At 44.1% G+C, this 19,917-nt stretch overlaps 1 protein-coding gene across 1 annotated transcript in view; it reads left to right on the top strand.

Annotated features, from left to right (window-relative positions):
- Nucleotides 1-19,917, top strand: part of ABCA13 (ATP binding cassette subfamily A member 13) — a 395,180-nt gene that overhangs the window by 333,957 nt on the left and 41,306 nt on the right. Inside the window, exon 56 of the mRNA XM_027045998.2 lies at nt 15,275-15,425. Coding sequence (XP_026901799.1) covers nt 15,275-15,425 — 151 coding nt within the window. The remainder of the gene's footprint in view (nt 1-15,274; nt 15,426-19,917) is intronic.

The raw sequence follows: 19,917 nt of genomic DNA, 5'->3' as shown, positions 1-19,917 counted from the left end.
AGAATTATCATCTTTTGGTTACTGTTTATCAACAGCTTATTAACCATAAAAGATGAAGCCACTTTGCTGACAGCTTTATTTTCGATGTATTATTTTTTATGATAGCGATTCTCAGTGCATTTTGAGACATGGCATAGTAAAGTAACTTATACTTCTAACAGGAATTTTTTTAAAATCCCACTTTGAGAAACTAAGGATCCTAGTGAGTTTGCCTGCCCCTGCTTAAATATTCAAAATGTCAAGTAGGTAGAGAATAGTTGTACCAACATTCGTAACTTGTCAATTTCTTGTAATTGGCATCGTTTTTAGTATTTCTTTACATGAAGATTCTGCATGTAATTTAAATAAGCAGAGGTATCCAACGTTAGAGTAATTTGAACTATTTAATTTTTTTAAAGTTTACTTATTTTGAGAGAGAGAGAACACAAGTAAGAGAGGAACAGAAAGAGAAGGAGAGAGAGAGAGAGAGAGAGAGAGAGAATCCCAGGCAGGCTCCACACTGTCAGTGCAGAGCCTGATGCGAGGCCCGATCTCACGAACTGTGAGATCATGTCCTGAGCCGAAATGAAGAGTCAGATGCTTAATCACATGAGCCACTCAGGCGCCCTTAATTTGAACTATTTTAAGTTAAAAGGCTCTTCCTGACAGTACTTACCATGGAATCAGTAATGCACTAAAAAGATTTTGAATTCACTTACATATGGATATGTGTGAGGTATATTACAGATTATTATCCTATGATTTTGTGACACTCATATTTATTATCCTGCATCTGTGAACTTACAGAACACCTTGCTTAACGTTTAACTCTGACCTGAGGCAGAGGTGAACCTTGTAAAGGGGTGCAGATGATCTGCAATTGTGCTCGTGATTTCCGGATAGTGTAAACGTGGACTGGGACTCGTCATCATGATGATGTATCAAAGGAAGGTCTGAGTGACGGTGGCATCGGTGAAAAGCAGAAGCCACTATTTATTCTTTATAAACAAGTCTTTGTTGTCTTAACCAATCTCCTTGAATAAACAATTAGGCTGGAAGATTGGCCCATGCTATGCACAAAAAATGTGTATGATTGGATGAGCCATTTTGTTGCCAGGAATTTGTAGCATTTTCTTGTGGGGAAGAAGGCAAAATCTTGGCAGCCTGAAAATATAATTTGGTATAATTTTACTGTTTGATAAGGACTTTCCGTAATCAGATTTGTGGCTTCTCTCTCAGTCAGGTGCAGGGGGGGAGGTAAAAGTGAATAAAAATCACAGTGTACGTACCCCCGACGTGAATGTCTCTGTTCTCTTAGTCTTACGTGTACTTCTGTTGAATACTAACCAGAGGTTCCTGAGACAGCTCAGCTCCACTGGTGTCAGGGGGTAGAACACACGGTTGGTAAGTTTGTTCCATCATGAGCTCTCTGAAGATGTGCATAGTATTTTCTCAATAAATGACCCACCCCCTTCATTTTGCGGGTGAAGTACCTGAGACCAGACAGGTGAAAGACTCACCTTAGTTATGTAGCTTGAAGTTAGTGGTGACTTAGTCTCTGATTCCCAACACTCGTTCTTTTCTTCCTTCTCCCTAACATTTGTGGAAGGAAGTAAAGGGAAAAATATGATGGGGCTAGTGATCAGCCTCATTCAGTTACAGGTTTGATGGGAGGACATTTAGAATAATTAGGAGTGTGGCCATCTACCTGGTTTATCTGTGACTGAACAGCCCTAATCTATTTAGAAGTCAGTATTAATCTTTTACGTTGGTTTTAAAGACTTGGCTTCTCACATGAATTATACTTATAAATATGCTTGTTATCTGTACGTATATTTCACACATCATTTGTATAAGGTGATAGATGATAAAATTTGTGGGGGATGTGTGTGTGAGTGTGTGTGTACGTGTGTAGGTTTAAACCCAGGGAACGGACTTATTCAGAAAATGAGGTAAAAACATCTTACCCACGTTTAAGAAACAAAACAACATGGTGGCATGGTAGTCTTTCTAAAACCATGTGCCGCCATTACGGAAGGTGCACATCCAGTCACTGGGCTTGCTCATGGGCTCAGAAGCTTCCCCTGACACACGGCTGGTGTCCACGAGACCCTGGGAGCCGCTCCTGGGCAATCCAGTTGTGAATTGGAAACCAGTTGTGAGAACAACTCTGCACTCACTCACCTGACGAAGGCTGCGGTGTGGGGTGTGTTAGCGGGTAAACCCCGCAGTGAAGTGTGGATAGTGGCAGTAAAACATCAAGCAGTTCGAAGGCAGACAGGTTTAAAAATCTGACTGGGAAGCAGGTCACCCCAGGGCCACTGAACACTTCTTTCTTGACTCTTTCTAGTGTTAAATCCCTACACCCCCCGGCTACCTTTATTAACCTGTTCTGAGTGTTTCACCTGTTCTGAAGCCCAGAGATACCTGCTGGGAAGGAATAAATGTGGGTGTGGGCATTGCAGGTGTCCTCGGGCCACCGAACCATAAAAAGGATAATTTAAATCTGTCTTCCATAGCTTTAAGTGGCTTGTGCTGTTTAAATGTAAGTTTCACACATTTAAATTGTCGTAAAGCTAGTTGATTTGGGGAGGAACTGCCAGGACACAAGGAAAACTCATTCCAGCAGAACCTGGAAAAACATCCTTAAACACGAAAAATTGTGCCAGGAGTTTTATAGATTAGCATGTACAGGTGAACAATTTTTGAAATGTAAACTTTCAGTTGAGGCGTGTAGTAGCTAAAAATCCTAAGTGTAAGGTTTGATGAATTTTTATTATGACAGCCCACCCGTATAAGCATCCCTAGGACCCAGACCATTGCCAGGACGCAGAAGCCTCCATCATGAACTGTCTCCGTCAAGAGGCGTCCAAACTAAAGATAAGCACTGTAGTGACTTTTATCATCAGAAATTAGCCTGCTTGTAAACTTTATTCAGGGGTGCCTGGGTGGCTCAGTTGGTTAAGCATCCAACTTCGACTCAGGTCACTGTCTCGAAGTCGGTGAGTTCAAGCCCCACGTTGAGCTCTGTGCTGACGGCTCAGAGCCTGGAACCTACTTATGATTCTGTGTGTGTCTCCCTCTCTCTCTGCCCCTCCCTACTCACTCTCTCTCTGTCTCTCTCTCTCTCAAAAATAAACACTAAAAAATTTTAATGGAATCATATGGTACATACTCTGTTTACTATTTCCTGGCAGTATCACGTCTGTGGTATACAGCCATATCGTTTGTGCTGCGTGTTTGTTCATTTGGGTTGGTATTGACACACATGTGCTACAGATGTTCCAGAACATTCATTGAACACATGAAGACATTTATGTTGAGGAATGAAATTTCTTCTAGACAGCATGCACTATTTAGCTGTTGCAGGTGCTGACACCCCATTCTGATGGATATGATTCATGCATATTCACACCAAGTGTAACAACAACCCAGTAGTTTTTAGTATAGTCACAAAACTGTAACTATTTCCAGTGTCTCATTCCCAAACATTTTCATCACTTTGAAAAGAGACCTTTTACTGTGAGCAGTCATTCACTGTTGTCCCTATCCCCCAGCCTTCACCAACCCTTAATTGCCTTCTTGTCTCTAAGGATGTGCCTATTTTGGACATTTCGTAAAAACGGAAACATACGATACGTGTGGCCTTTTGTGTTTAGTTTCTTTAGCTTGGCATATGGTTTTCAAAGTTTGTGTCATAGCATGTATTAATACTTCCTTTTTAAGATTTTTTAAACATTTATTCCTTTTTGAGAGACAGAGAGACACGAGTGCTTTCTCGTAGATGTATGTTTTTGGATCTTTCGAGCAGACAGCTAGGAGTCGTCCTTGAGTAATATAGCAGGTATCTCTGAAGGTAGCAGCTGAGGCACCACAAGCTATTTCTTTAAACCAGCTGCACTCTTTTATGTTCCCGGCTGTTTTATAGTCCACATCCTCCCAAATATGTATTATTGTCCACCCATTTGATTATAGCCATCTTACTGGGTATGAGATGGTACTTCAGTGTGGTTGTGATTTGCATTTCCTTAATGGCTAATGGCGCTGACCATATTTTTTTCTTCCTTTTTTTTTTTTTTTAATTTAAATTCAAGTTAGTTGACGTACAGTGTAGTCTTAGTTTCAGGAGTAGACCCCAGTGACTCATCTCTTACATATGACACCCTGTGCTCATCCCCGCTTGTTGGGATGACCATATTTTTTTCTATGCTTGTTGGCTATTGGTGCATCTCTGGAGAAATCTATATTCGGACACTGTGCCCATTTAAAAAGTTGGATTATTTGCATTTTTATTATTGAGTTGTACGTATTATCTATATATTCCAGAATAACTACATTATTAGATAAATGATTTACAAAAAATTCTTCCATTTGTATAAGCTGCTTTTGTATACTTTTTGATGTTCTTTTAAAAACACAAACATTTAAAATTTTGATGATGTGCGAGTTGTCTGCCTTTTTTTGGTATTTTTTTAATCTTTATTGAGGAATAATTGACAAATAAAATTGTAAGCCATTTAAAGTGTACCTGGTGATGATTTTATAGACCTATTCATTGTAAAAGGAGTCCTTCCATCTAACTAATTAACCCATCTGTCACCTGGCATAGTTTTAAATTTCTTTTTAAAAAGTTTTCCTTTTCCGGTTTTATTGAGACATAATTGGCCTACCGTATGTGTTTAAGGTGTATAGTATTCTGATTTAATTTACATCTATTGTGAGACGACCACAGTAACTTTAGTTAGCATCCAGCATCTCATATAGACCAAAAAAAAAAAAAAAGGAAAGAAAGAAAAATGTTTTCCTCCTTGTGATGAGAAGTCTTAGCTCTGGTCTCCTTACAACAAGCCAACGCACCGCACAGCGGTGCTAGCCCTAGGCGCCATGTTGCACCTTCCATCCCTGGTCTTCTGTGTCTTACACATGGACGATTGGGCTTTTCCTCCGATTTCCCTGCTCCCACCCCACCTCTGGCACCCACTAATTTGGTCTCTTTCTACGTGAGTTTGTTTATTTTTTCTTTTCCTTTAAGATTCTACATATAAGTGACATTACAATGTCATGTAGTGTTTCTTTTCCTCATACTTATGTGTGTGTGTGTGTGTGTGTGTGTATGTGTGTATATAAAATCTCACAACTTCTTTATGCATGCATCTGTTGATGGGCACCTAGGTTGTTTCCATGCTGTCAGTAATGCCACAGCGAATTTGGGGGCACAGACATCTCTTTGACATAGTGTGTTTGTTTCCTTCGGATACATTTGTGGAAGCAGAATTGCAGGAACGTAGGGAAGGTTCTATTTTTAAATTTTGAGGAACCTCCGTACTGGTTTCCACAGTGGCTGCACCAGTTCGCATCCCCGCCCACAGTGCCTAGGGGTTCCGTTTTCTCCACATCCTGGCCAACACTTGTCTCTTGTTTTTTGATGACATCCATTCTGACAGGTGTGAGGTGATACCTCATTGTGGTTTTGACTTGCCTTTCCCCGATGATGAGTGCTGTTGAGCATCTTTCCATGTGTCTGTTGGCCGTCTGGATGTCTTCTTTGGAAAAAAGAGTGTTCAGTTCTGTCAGGTTTTTAATTGGATTTTTTTTTTTTTTGCTATTGATTTTTGTGAGTTCTTTGTGTATTTTGGCTAATCCCCTTATCAGGTACATGGTTTATAAATATTCTCTCCCATTCTATAGGTTTTCCTTTCATTTTGTAAATGATTTCTTTGGCTGTCCAGAAGCCTTTTAATTTGATCTGGTCCCACTGCTTTATTTTTGCTTTTGTTGCCTTCGCTTTTGGTGTCAAATCTCAAAAATTATCGCCAAGACCGATGCCTAGAAGGTTAACCCCTATGCTTTCTTCTAGAAAGTTTACAGTTCTGGGTCTTACATTTAGTTTGTAATCCGTTTGAGATGATCGCTGTTTGTGATGTAAGGTAAAGCTCAGTTTCATTCTTCTGCATGTTGTTTTTGTTTTCCCAGCACTATTTATTGAAGAGACTGTCTTTTCCCCATTGTGTATGCTTGACTCCTTTGTTGTAAATTAACTGGGCATATAAGCACGTGTTTCTTTCTGAGCTATGTATTCTGTTCCACTGATCTAGATGTCAGTGTTAATGCCAATACCATACTGTTTCCATGACCTCAGCTTTGTCACATAGGTTGTATCTGGAAGCATAACGCCTCCAGTTTTGTTCTTTTTCGTAATTGCTTTGGCTATTCGGGATCTCTTGTGGTTCCATACAATTTTACGATTGTTTTTGTCCATTTCTGTGAAACACGTCATCGGAATTTCAGTAAGGAGTGCACTGAGTCTGAAGGTTGCTTTGTGTAGTGGGGACATTTTAACCATATTAATTTTTCATTGGAAGAATCCATAAGCATGGAATATCTTTCCATTTATTTGTGTTTCCTTCAATTTCTTTCACTGATGCCTTCTAGTTTTCAGCGTACAGATCTTTTCCCTCCTTGGTTAAACTTATTCCTGTTTTTTTATTCTTTTTTAATGCGGTTGCCATTGGGATCATTTTTTGTTTCATTTCTCTCTCTGAGAGTTCATTGTTGGCGTATAGAAGCAAAATTGAATTTGGTATGCTGATTGTGTAGCCTGCAGACTTACTAAATTCACGTATTCATTATAACCTTTTTTTTTTGGTGGAGATGATAGCCTCTATCTTGTCTTTTGTCAGTTATGTTTTTTATGTCATATCTAGAAACTGTGGCCTGACGTCAGAAAGCTTAATGCATTTGTTTTCTTCTGAAAGTATTATAGTTTTGTCTTTTACATTTAGGACTTTGATCCATTTTGAGTTGATTTTTATATATTGGGTGAGGTGTAGGGGTCTAAATGTTTGGAATATAATTTATAGTGTTCCCTTAGAAACCTTTGTATTTCTGTAAGGTTGGTAATAATATCCTCTCTTTCATTCCTTATTTTAGTAATTTCAATTTTTTCCCCCTTTTTGTAATTAATTAATTTTGTTGGGTTAGTCTAGCCAAAGGGTTGTAAATTTTACTGATTTTCTCTATTGTTTTATTTTTCTACTTTTTGTGATTTTTTTGTTTCTAATTTTATTTCCTCCCTTTTAATTGCTTTAGGTTTAGTTTACTATGCTTTTAGGGAATTTTGCTACACCTTTAAAAAATTACTGAAGAGGAATGGTTATATTATTGCTTTGAAGTCTTGTTTAAATCTTCTTTCTTATTTAATACAAACATCACAGTTTACACCTTTCCTACAGGCACTCCTTTAGTTGAATGCTATGATTTTTGGTATGTTGTCATTTTTATTGTATTCATTGCAAAGTATTTTCTAATTTTCAAAAACCAGTTCTTCTTTGATCTATTAGTTATTTGGGGGCTTGTTCTTTAATTTGCACATATTCATGGTCTCCTCAAATTTCTTTCTGTTGCTGATTTCTCGTCATTTCACTGCAGAGAATGTATTTTATAGGATTTCAGCTCCTTACAATGCACCAAGACTTGTCTCATGAAGTGACAAATGTTCAGTCCTGGGAAATGTTCCACATGCAGCAGAGAAGACTGCATGTGCCGCCATTGTTGGGGCGGGGGATGGGGGAGGGGGGGTTCTCCAAACGTCTGTTGGGTCCGGTTTGCTTATAGTGTTGTTCAAACATCCTGCAGCCGTCTTGGTGTTCTGCCTGATTTTTCTATCCATTACTGAATGTGACGTATTGAAGACTCCAACTATTACTGTTGTATTGTTCACTTCTTACTTTACCTTGTCAGGTGTTCTTCCTGTGTAATGGGACTGGGTTCCAAGATGAAAACGTGTGAGCAATTGTTATGTCTTCCCAAGGAAGTGATGCCTTTATCATTATAAAAGTCACTGTGTGTTTCTAGTGTCGAGTTTTATATCATTACAGTCGATTTTGTCTGTTTTGGGCATAGCCACTCCGACATTATTTTGGAGACTGTGTGCATGGTGTACCTTTTCTCTTTTTATTGTCCTAAAACAAACATGATGTAAAGGTTTTCATCGTACCATGTTTAAGAGGATAGTTCAGTGTTAAGTACAGGACCCTCAGAGATATTGCGGGTGGGTTCTATACCACTGCAATACGAATGTCGTAACAAAGTAAGTCAAGTGAATTGTGGTCTCCCAGTGCATGTAAGAGCTGTATTTATGGGGCACCTAGTTGGCTCAGTCAGTTAAGCATCCAACTTTGGCTCAGGTCATGATCTCAATCTCGTGGTTCCTGAGTTCAAGCCCCACGTCGGGCTCTCTGCTGTCAGCACAGAGCCTGCCTCAGATCCTTTGTTCCCCTCTCTCTCTGCCCCTTCCCCGCCTGAGTGCACATGCATGTGCTCTCTCTCTCTCAAAAATAAACATTAAAAAATAAGAGTTATATTTACATTATGCTGTATCTGTTAAGTGCACAAGAGCATGATGTCTAAAAAGTGTATTTTTAATTAAAAGCACTTTATTGCTAAAAAATGCTAGCCATCATCTGAGTTTTCAGCAAGTCATAATCACTGATCACAGATCACCATAACATTTTTGAGAGAGAGGGAGAGAGAGAGAGAAAGCGCACGAGTTGGGGAGAGAGAGGGAGAGAGACTCCGAGGCAGCCTCCCCACTCAGTCAGTGCAGAGACTGACACAGGACCCGATCACATGACCCTGGGATCATGGCCTGAGCCGAAGTCAAGACACTCACCTGACTGAGCCACCCAGGCGCCACAGCCATAACAATTATAATAATAATGCAGAAGTTTGAAGTATCATGAGAATTGCCGAAACGTGGCACAGAGAGACAGGGCACGGAGAGTCTTGCCCGATGCCGGGCTGCCACAAACCTTCTGTTTGTAAAAAGCACAGTATCTGCGAAGTGCAGTGAAACGAGGGAAGCCGGCATATCCACTTGGCGCGGCCGTTCCCGGGGACCCTTCAGTCTCGGGGCCCCGGAACTCTGTACCCGTTGAGCCACACGCAGATCCCTTCTGTCCCCGCTGGGTGGCTGTCGCCATTCTCTCTCCCCGTGGTTTGGACTCCTTACTCACATCATATAAATGAAATTGTACAGTATTTGCCTTTTTGTGGTACATTCATCTCACTGAGCAGAGTGTCCTCAAGTCTGATCCATTTTGTAGCAGGCGTCAGAATTTCTCCCCTTTGTCCGTCTGTTGCACAACTAAGCCCAAAGTTTGTGCTTCTTCTCCTACGACTCCTTGACATAGACCCTCCTCTCTCACCATGCTGTTGTCTCATGTGTCTCTCCCTCTGCCTGCCTCCTCCTCTCTTCCTCTTCTATGTGCCCACAGAGGTCCTACCCTTTGGAGCGATCTCACCCAGAAGCGTCCCATCCACATCTCCTTTGGATGAGTGAGGGTGACCCCCTGTCCCACTTCGCCTGAATGGAGGGGTTTCTCAGTTCGTGACACTTCTTGCCCCTTGTAAACCAGGACACTTGGCCATGCCGGTGAAGCCGGCTCAGCTCACTGCAAGCCCAGCAAGCGTCCAGCTATCTTGTCCTCTTTGTTCTCTCCGCTGTCCCCTCCTCCGCTGTAGGCGTGCCTCCTCGAGACAAGGTCCCGTATCCATGAGGTCTGGGCTTTGTGTCGTTGCTTGTGGAATGAACGTGTGATGGAGCACAGACTCCCAGGGAGCTTGGTGGCGGAGGGCTCCTACCCCCAGCGGGCAGAAGGGGAAGCGAATCCATTAGAGGGCACCCCCCTGAAGAAGCCCATGAGCAAAACTCGTGGCCTGAAAAAGACCGAAACGCTGACCCACGAAAGCCTGATCATTTGTTTTGCTTATTTTTTTTTAATTCAAATCTAATTAACACATGGTGTTATATTAGCTTCAGTTGTACAGTAGAATGATTCAATAACTGTATATAATTCTCAGTGCTCAGAAAGACAAGGGCACTCTTCACCCCCCATCTGTCGATTTCACACCCTACCTCCCTACCACCTCCCCTCCGGCAACCACTCGTTTGTTCTCTGTATTTAAGAGTCTGGCTTTTTGTCTTTTTTTGTGCGTTCACTTCTTTTGTTTCTTCAACTCGACATCTGAGTGAAATCATGTGGTATTTGTCTTTCTCTGGCTGACTTCTTTCACTTGGCATTATATTCTCTGATCCAATCCACGTTGCTGCAGATGGCAAGAATTCATTCTTTTTTATGGTTGAGCAATATTCCGTCATGTATAAATTCCACATGTTCCCCTGTGGATGGACACTTGGGCTGCTTCCATATCTTGGCTGTTGTAAATAATGCTGCAGTAAACATGGGAATTAGTGCTTTCATTTTCTTTGGATGATTAGCCAGTAGTGGAATTCATAGATCATATAGTAATTCTACTTTTAATTTTTTTAAATGTTTACTTATTTATTTTTGACAGACAGAGAGAGAGAGAGAGACAGCACGAGTGCAGGGGAGGGGCAGAGAGAGATGGAGAGAGAGAATCCCAAGCAGACTGTGCGCTGTCAGCACAGAGTCCATGTGGGGCTCGGACTCATGAACCGCGAGATCATGACCTGAGCCGAAATCAAGAATCGGACGCTTAACCTACTGAGCCATCCAGATGCCTCTAAATTTCTTTTTATATAATAAATAATGTCCAACTTTCCCCAGACATTACAAGACACAGGGTGCCTGGATGGCTCAGCGGGTTAAGCCTTCAACTTTGGCTCAGGTCATGATCTCACAGTTCACGAGTTCGAGCCCCGCTTTGGGCTCTATGCTGACATCTCGGAGCCTGGAGCCTGCTTCGGATTTTGTGTCCCCCCCTGCCCCTCCCACCCCCGCACATGCTCTTTCTCTGTCTCTTAAAAAATGAATACATATTTAAAAAAATTACAAAAGAAAAGAAATTACAAGACAAGCTGAAAGACAAAACACACGTTCCATAGAGACAAAAATGGCATTAAAACCAGACCCAGCCGTGGCAGATCGTGAAGTATCACAATGGGAGTTTATAATAACTCTGACTGATGTGCTAAGGACTCTAATGGGGACAGTAGACAACATGTGAGAAGAAATGGCACTGTCAGCAGGGAGATGGACACTGGAAGAGTAGAGGTGCTGTCAGTAAAAAGGAAAACTGTAGAGAGCAGGATGACAACAAACATGAGACGGGCTCAGCATTAGCTGGATGCCGCTGAGGAAGGAAGCACTGAACCTGTGAACGGGTTACCAGATACTTTGAAAACTGAAGTGCAGAGAGAAAACAGGAATTAAAAGGTGGAACGGACTGTCGGGGATCGTGACAGGGATGACACATGGCCTGTGTGCCCAATGGTATCCCCAGAAGGAGTCCAAAAGAGAAAGGGACGGAAGAAATAGCTGAATAATGACGGCACTGGTTTTCAAAATGTGTGACAACTCCCGAAGTGCGGAATCCGAAAGTCCACAAACCCCCAAAGAAGACAAATACCGAAAAACCGACACGTGATTATGTGATATCCAAGATGTAGACATTCAAAGACAAATTCTCGAAGGAGGCTGGCGTGGGGGACAGATACCTTACCTACAGACTTACCAGAAGCCATGGAAGAAAGAAGGCAGGGAGTGGAGTGTTTAAAGCATTCAGAGAAAAATTACCACGCCCTAGAATTCTGAACCCTGTGAAATGATCTTTCAAAAGTGAAGGAGACATCAACACAAAATGAATTTGTTGCCAGCAGAACTGTCTTGCGAGAAATGTTGAGAGAAATGGGGCACCTGGGTGGCTCAGTTGGTTGAACGGCTGACTTCAGCTCAGGTCATGATCTCGCCATTCTGAGTTCAGGCCCCACATCGGGCTCTGTGCTGACAGCTCAGAGCCTGGAACTTGTTTTGGATTCTGTGTCTTCCTCTCTCTCTCTTTCTCTCTCTCCCCCTCCCTCTCCCTCTCTCTCTGCCCCCTCCCACTCACGCACGTACGCACTCTCTCTCTCAAAAATAAACATTAAAAAGAAATTAAAAAAGAACTGTTGAAAGAAGGAAAATAATATAGGTTGGAAAGTCAGATTTACATAAAGAAAGGACGAACATTAGAGAAGGAGTAATTGAAGATAAAAAATCTTTCCTATTTATTATTCTTCATTGATTTATTATTTCTTCATTGATTTTAAATAGTTTGTTTAAAACAATAACAGCAACTTTGTATCTGGTGATTGTGGCCTATGGCTGAGTGACATGAATGGTGGAAATCCAATTGGGAATGAAGGGGGAATTGGGAATTCTCTGCTCTAAGATGCTTCCACTGGGGCACCCCAGTCGCTCTGTGGGTTGAGTGTTCGACTCTTCATTTCAGCTCGAGTCATGATCCCGGGGTTGTGGGATTGAGCCCCTTGTTGGGCTCTGTGCTGAGGATGGAACCTTCTTAAGATTGTCTCTCTTTCTCTCTCTGCCCCTCTCCCTCCACTCCTCTCTCTCTCTCTTTCAAAAAAAAAATAGGTACTCCCAGGTCATTTTTATTTGCAAGGGGGCTTGAAACAGTTATAAATGTATCTCGTGAACCACAGAACAACCAATACAAATTTTTAAAAAGAAATACAACATAGTCCAGGAAAGGAGAGAAAATGAAGTCGTATACAGTGTTCAACTAAAAGCAGATAAGGAAGAAAAAGAGTGAGAAACAAAGAGAACAAATAGAAAATTGTTACTATAATCCAAGTGTGTCAAACGTGACTGTAAAGGTACTGGTGTAAACGCACCAATTGATAGAAACTACCAGAGTGGATGAAGAGACAAGACCCAACTATATGTTTTCTAAAAGAATCCACTTTAAATGTAAAGACCCGGATGGATTAAAGGCAACAGGGAAAAGAAAGATACGCTGTGCTGACATGAATGCATAGAAAGCTGGAGTGTCCCCGTGAATTTCAGAGCAAGACAAAGGGCAAAAAGAAGTTGTTAGGAATAAAGTGGGATATTGCATAATGATAAAGGAATCAGTTCTCCAGACCTGGATGTGTGTAAACCCCACCCCGGCGTGTCAGAACCTGCGAGGATGGGGCGGTGGACCCAGAGAAGTGGGGGACATCAGTGCTCCCCTTTGAGGGACTGACAGATCCATCAGGCAGAAAATGAGTCAGGATACAGTTGAACTAACGGGCACATTAGTCAGCTGGGTCCGAAGACGTCTATAGGATACGTTGTGCAACATAACAGCAGTGTATGCGGTCTGTTTGGGCTCACATGGGTGGTTCATCAGGATGGACCACATACGGGGCTCCTTAGAAATGTGACAGTACAAGTCATGCAAAATGCTTTCTCGGATGACATTAGCATTAAGCTAGAAATAACAGAAAGGCAGCTGGAAAATCCCCAGATATTCAGGGATTAAACAACGCACTTCTAATTAACGCATGACTCAAAGACTAAATTGGACTCCATTAAAATAAAAACAAAATCTGCTCAGGGCAGAACACTTCTAAGGGCGTGAAAACACAAATCCCAGATGGGCAGAGTATATTTGCAAAGCACGCATCTGATACAAGACTTGTATCCAAAAGATACAAAGAACCCAACAATGGAAAAATAAACAACCCGATTAGAATATGGTCAAAAGGTGTGAATGGATACCTCGCTAAAGATACAGATGGCACATGAAGAGACGTGCAGTGTCACATGTCACTGGGGAATTTCAAATTTAAGCAATATATACACGTCTATTAGAGTGCCAGAAATCCCAGACGCTGTCAGTGCCAGAAGCTGGGGACGAGGTAAAGCTATATTGGAAATGCTCGTGGTACAGCCACTACCCAGGACGGTTTGTGAGTTTCTCGCAAAGCTAAAGCATAGTCTTACGATAGCCTGAAGCAATCCTCCTCCTAGGTATTTATTGAGATGATTTGAGAACTTATGTGCACACACACACACACAAAACCAAACAACCCAAAAACCCTGTAGGCTAATGCTTACAGTAGTGTTATCAATAGTTGTCAAAATTTGGAAGCAACAGAGGTACGCTTCAGTAAGTGAATGAATAAACAAACTGGGGTGCATCTAAACAATGGAATAGGGGCACCTGGGTGGCTCAGGCAGTTAAGCGTCCGACTTCGGCTCAGGTCATGATCTCACAGCCTGTGGGTTTGAGCCCTGCGTCGGGCTCTGTGCTGACAGCTCAGAGCTTGGGGCCTCTTTCGGATTCTGTGTCCCTCTCTCTCTGCCTCCACCCAGCTCGTGATCTGTCTCTCTCTCAAAACATAAATGTTAAAAAAACAAAATTGGAACTCTATAAATTAGAAAAAAACTCCCTCCCTCTTCCTTTTATGTTGTAATCTTATTTTTTCTCCTCTTCCTTTTTTGTATGGTTCTTCTATCTTTCTACCTAATGGTCACAGAATGAGAAAAATGGTAGACTGACAAGCGTAAGGTGGAGTTATTGGAACTGGCCCTTTAGTGAACTCTGGGCCGGCAGTAACACGCAGGCTTCCATTTTAGCGGCCGTAAAAGGGTGGTGGTGATTTTTTTTTCTTTTAATAACTGCTGTGTGCATTTCTACCAGTAAAAGGAAATAGAATGAAGTACAGATTTGTGCTGTAACGTGGGTGAACCTCTGAAGCCTCATGCGAAAGTCATATATTGCATTGTTCAGTTTTATAAACTACCCACCAGGCAAATCCACAGGGAAGAAAAGCCAGGGGCTGGGGGGACAGTGGAATGAGGAGTTTCCTCTGGGACCCCAGGTTTTCATTTGCAGTATTTTTTCGTATGTTCAATGAGAGATGGATAGGCTATGCTAAAAATGTACTTTTTAAAAACCTGAATCTGAATGATAGTTTAGTCATTGATTCATTAGGAAGTGTTTTTAAAAATTTTTTTAATGTTTATTTATTTTGGAGCTAGAGAGAGAGAGAGCGCACGAGCAGGGGAGGGGCAGCTAGAGAGAGGGAGACACAGAATCGGAAGCAGGCTCCAGGCTCTGAGCTGTCAGCACAGAGCCCGACACAGGGCTTGAACTCACGAACCACGAGATCATGGCCTGAGCCAAAGTCGGACGCTTAACCAACTGAGCCACACAGGCGCCCCCCCATCCATTAGGAATTCTCATAAATTGTTTTGGTGGGGAAATAATTGTTATGATAGCCATTTATTAAGCATGCCGTATGCCTCCTACAGAGCTCTGTGCTTTCTGTATTTTTTTTTTTAACATAAAAAGCAGTCGTGGCCTCAGAGCCACGCCTGGACACGTGGGTTGCTACTCATTCATCGAACCATTTATGCTAAATTGATTAGTCGCATTGTATGAACTGCAGTGAACTTCTCTTTGATGAACCAGGTTGGAGAACTGGATGATGTGTGTCTGGGGAGCCGAATTTTCTGGACTGTGCTGCTGTTTCTCGTTGCAGAGAGACCGTGGATCTGTCTTTGGCGGGCGCCGCAGGTGTTCGCATGGGCTACTGTCCGCAGCAGGACGCCCTGGACGAGTTCCTGACTGGTTGGGAACACCTCCGTTATTACTGTACCCTCCGCGGGGTTCCCAACTCCTGCATTTCTCAGGTAAGTCTCCCTGAGGTTTTCCAGGAAAGCCTCCCGCTGAGCTATGCTCGGCGAACACCTCTGGTCCCAGCACGGCTCTCTGACCCGATAGATAAATGATAAACGTACCTGAAAGATGTTTCCGATCTGATTACACGGAAGGAAACGCAGTCACGATGGTTGTGTCGTTTTCAGTTACGTACTGAAAATAGAGATCTGAGTGCGGAAGTCACTTGGGGTTAAGGGTGACATCATTTACAACTTTGTCTCCTCTCCAAGTGCCTTTCAAGTTTCCTGGACTGTTGCTTTCATTCGGGAACAGACCTCATAGACCCGCTGCCGGGGCTTACAGAGAAGGGTGCAGACTGTACAGAAAGAAGGCCAGTGGGGTGGGGGGGACTGGGATGTCAGGAGGAGGACTTCCTGGTGAGCGGGCTGACACCTGCCAGCCTGACTCCTTCCCGGGTGGGCTCCAGAGGATGGAGAAGTGCCAGAGACTGCAGATCACCCCCTTCCTCCGTCTCTGTGGGAGGAGGGGGGGGACGCAGCCCCGAGAACGCAGGAGGCCTCTGTGCAGTGGTCAGCCAAGCCGAGCTGACAGCCTTGATCGACAGCTCAGAGGACGTGCCAGGCGGAAGCCGCTGGAATGGCAGGTGCTTGAGGCGCAGTTTTCCCCTTCCTGCCCCTTGCAGGGATTCTGGAATGCTCCTTGCATTCCCGGATTCTGAACAAGGAGCAGAAGTAAGCAGCTTTTGCGGTGCATTTGCGACGTGATTCTGCAGGGAGGGAGCGTTCCAGAATTCACAGGAGACAAAAGTAACAGCCTCACCTTCCCTGGTCCATGAAAATTCACTCGAGCGCTGTTCTGTCATCTTCTTCAGCCTTCTTCTCTTACCGATGCTCTGTAAGTTAAGAGCAAGTAAAGCAGAAGCCCTCCTGGTCCTCGAGGACCCGGGTCCCTTCACCCACCTGCCACCGTCAGGAAGCAAGGACAACGGGCCGCCCCTGGCGGCCTGCTCATCTGTACAACTGTTGAGATCCGGGACTCATCAGAGCTCAGTCTTTAAAAGGCGTTTGTCTCTGTCAGCTCCCCCGGGTTCGTGTTTGATTGAAGAGGGAGATGCTTGGCGAACGCCACAAGCTGGCCCCTTTGCTGTCCCAGGGGAAATGCACGCTTGGAAAAGTTCTTGCCAATAGAGTGAGGCCTGGTGCTGCCCGTCATACGGGGCGATTCCCTCCTGAGTGTCGGCGGTCTTCCAGATTCCTCTTCCTGAGCCCCCTCCACAGAGAGAAGTTATCGTAACGGTGGCCGATGAGGAACTGTCTTCGTTTCCTTCCCGAAACCGCGAGAGAGGATTACTGATTGCCCCGAGCTTTCCAAGACGTCAGCACGTGTTCCCGGAGGATGTGGCTCCCTTTATGGCAACCTTCCCTCTCCTATAAACGTTAGAAATGCGGGAAATCTAGAGCAAGTGTCCCCGTTCTAACGCACCTGTCACCAGGTGACCAGAAGGGATTATTGTTATTGTTATTGTTAAATAACAGAAAACAAGACTTTTAGCCAACACTTCAGTATTTATTTTAAGTATTTCACAGCAGCCATATGAGGTAGAAAGGTTGCAAATGGGGAAGCCAAGAGGCAGGTAGCCGAGACCCGCCTCAGCTAGAATGGCTACAATGGGGAGGGGTTTTCTTTTGAAATCATAGAAACCAGCTCCACAGTAAGTGTTCTTTCGTTTTCAATTTTTTTAAGTTTGTTTATTTATTTTGAAAGAGGGAGAGAGAGAGGGAGGGGCAGAGGGAAAGAGAGAATCCCCAGCGGGCTCCCCACTGTCAGCACAGAGGGCTCGAACTCATGAGCCTTGAGATCATGACCTGAGCCAAAATCAAGAGTCAGTCGGTTGAGCGTCCGACTTTGGCTCAGGTCACGATCTCGCGGTTTGTGGGTTTGAGCCCCGCGTCTGGCTCTGTGCTGACAGCTCCGAGCCTGGATCCTGCTTCGGATGCTGTGTCTCCCTTTCTCTCTGCCCCTCCTCTCCTTGCTCTCTGTCTCTATCTCTCTCTCTCTCTCAAAAATAAATGAAGAAAAAAAATTAAAAAAAAAAGAGTCAGATGCTCAACTGACAGAGCCCCCCAGGTGCCCCCAGAGTACGAGTTCCTGATTAAGACGCTATCCTGATGCTGAGTAACATGCCGGCTGCTTGTCGAAGATGACGGAATTTCTTGTTCCCTGAATGGCTGGGTTTTCCTTTCTATGCCCCTTGCTGGCTAAGGAAGTGGCAACTGTGTGGAGTGACCTTGTGGCCCCTTAGCCCAAGGGGCTTCCTTTACACATCTCCCTCAGGGCTGGAGCTGCCCCCAGGGGGGGCCTCACTTCCCGGACTCCCAGCCGGGGTGTTGATCTTTCCCTGGCCTGTCTGCCGCTCACCTCGGTTCTCTCCCCCGGGCTGACGTCCACCTTCACGGTAACCTGGGCAGCCACAGTTGTGTCCACTGTGATTCCAGAGGCCCCCTTGTGCCTGCGGGAAGCCCCTCTTGAGAGCCCACTGCACCCCTCCCACCCCTGCCTCCCCCCCCCCCCCCCCACCACCTCGGCACCCAGGCTGGTCTGCATCCCAGGGTCCCAGCTCACATATAGCCCACTCTTGGATCTTCTGCGTATAGTCCCCCTTCCTCCCCCTGCAAACTTCCAGAAGTTCCATTAGATGGGAAAGAGAGGCTGTCTTCATTTGGCTCAAATTGAGGCTTGGTGTAACGGTTTTCAGTTTCTCCCCATTGTCCACACACCTCTTAGGTTTTTTTTTGGACAGGGATCATATTTGAACCTGAATTCAATGAACCTGATGTTTAAAAAATACATCGGGTTATAGCAAAAGGATCCAGGAGACAGGGGTGACATGTTCTGGCATGCTAGACAAACGGGGATGATAATTTAAGGGTTATTGTGATACCCAAACTGCCAAACCCTGGTGCTGATGGGGATGAGGCCTGGGGTTTCGTAGTTTGGGACGGAAGGGGCAGAGAGCCCTTTGCCGCTGTGCTGTGACACTACCCGCAGGTCCCATCAGGGGAGCCCCCCGCTGTGTCTCACCACCTACTGTTTGCTCCACGACATGCCTTTTATCCTGGAAGTTTCTTCCACTCACACACAGTTTTCCTGTAGGGAGCTAGAAGTCACGGCAGGAGGAACGGGGACCTGGAGGAAAGTCGGGGTGGGGCTGGAAGAAAGGCTTTCTGTCCTAAATCCTGGGCCCCTTTTTCCTTCTTTGATCTTTACTGTCACAGGAAACTTTGATTTGGCTGTTAGTGTGGTAGAGGAAAGAATTTTGCTTGTAAGTGAACTAATATGTATGTGGACCTCCGGGCGGTTTATTTTGGGTTAGATGATCCTTACAAAGATGTGCTAAGTGCGGGTCACGATCACGCACCAGGCATATAGGATGAATGAATCGCACACTCTGGACTTAAATGGAGTACAACTTAGAACTTTATGGGAGGGGGCGCCTGGGGGGCTCAGTTGGTTAAGTGTCCGGCTCTTGATTTTGGCTCAGCTCATGAGCTCACGGTTCGTGAGACCCAGCCCCGCATCGGCCTCTGCACTGACAGTGGGGAGCCTGCTTGGAATTCTCTCTCTCCTTCTCTCTCTCTGCCCCTCCTCTGCTTGTGTTCTTCCCCCCACCCCCACCCCCACAAATAAACTTAAAAAAAAAAGAACACTATGTGAGAGAAATACATAATAGCAGAAAGAGAGAATCTTTAAGCTCAATACATTTTGGGGTTGACATGGTATTTTGCTGACCACAATTCCTAGGGCATCCCGGGATTGAACCCAATGTATTTGTTCTATGTTTTCTGGACTCTTCCCTGGCCCTGGCATCCAGGATCTGTCAGTTGCATTGTTTAGCGTTTTGTGAGCTTGGAAAAACAGGACCTATGTTTCCTGGTTCCAGAAAAATAAGCCATCGTAGTTAGACGGGCTCATTCAGAAATTCTCTGCATTCCCTTGACTTACACTGTTAACTAGACCAGTCCTCGACATTCTTATTTTTTTTGGTGTTATTGTGCGGCTGCACAAATAAAGCTGTGGAGTGGTTTATGTGGGGGGTTTCCTTGGGAGGCATCAATGTTGTCCCAATATCTAAAAAAATGTTTTTTAATGTTTACTTCTTTTTGAGAGAGAGAGAGAGACAGACAGACAGAGCACACGAGTGGGGAAGGGGCAGAGAGAGAGGGAGACACAGAATCCGAAGCAGGCTCCAGGCTCAGAGCTGTCGGCACAGAGCCTGATATGAGGCTCGAACCCACGAACCACGAGATCATGACCTGAGGCAAAGTCTGACGCTTCACCGACTGAGCCATCCAGGTGCTCCTGTGCCAGTATTCTTAGACATTCTCAATATTTCATCACTGACACTATTATTATTATTATCCCAACTTTTAGGCACTTATTAAAAAAATACATTTGGTAGTTCATATCATTTATTCAAAAATGTATTTGATTTAGTTATTTTAT

The sequence above is a fragment of the Acinonyx jubatus genome, chromosome A2 (genome assembly GCF_027475565.1).
Source record: "Acinonyx jubatus isolate Ajub_Pintada_27869175 chromosome A2, VMU_Ajub_asm_v1.0, whole genome shotgun sequence".
Taxonomy (NCBI): Eukaryota; Metazoa; Chordata; class Mammalia; order Carnivora; family Felidae; genus Acinonyx; species Acinonyx jubatus.
This window is presented reverse-complemented; position numbering and strand designations above follow the sequence as displayed.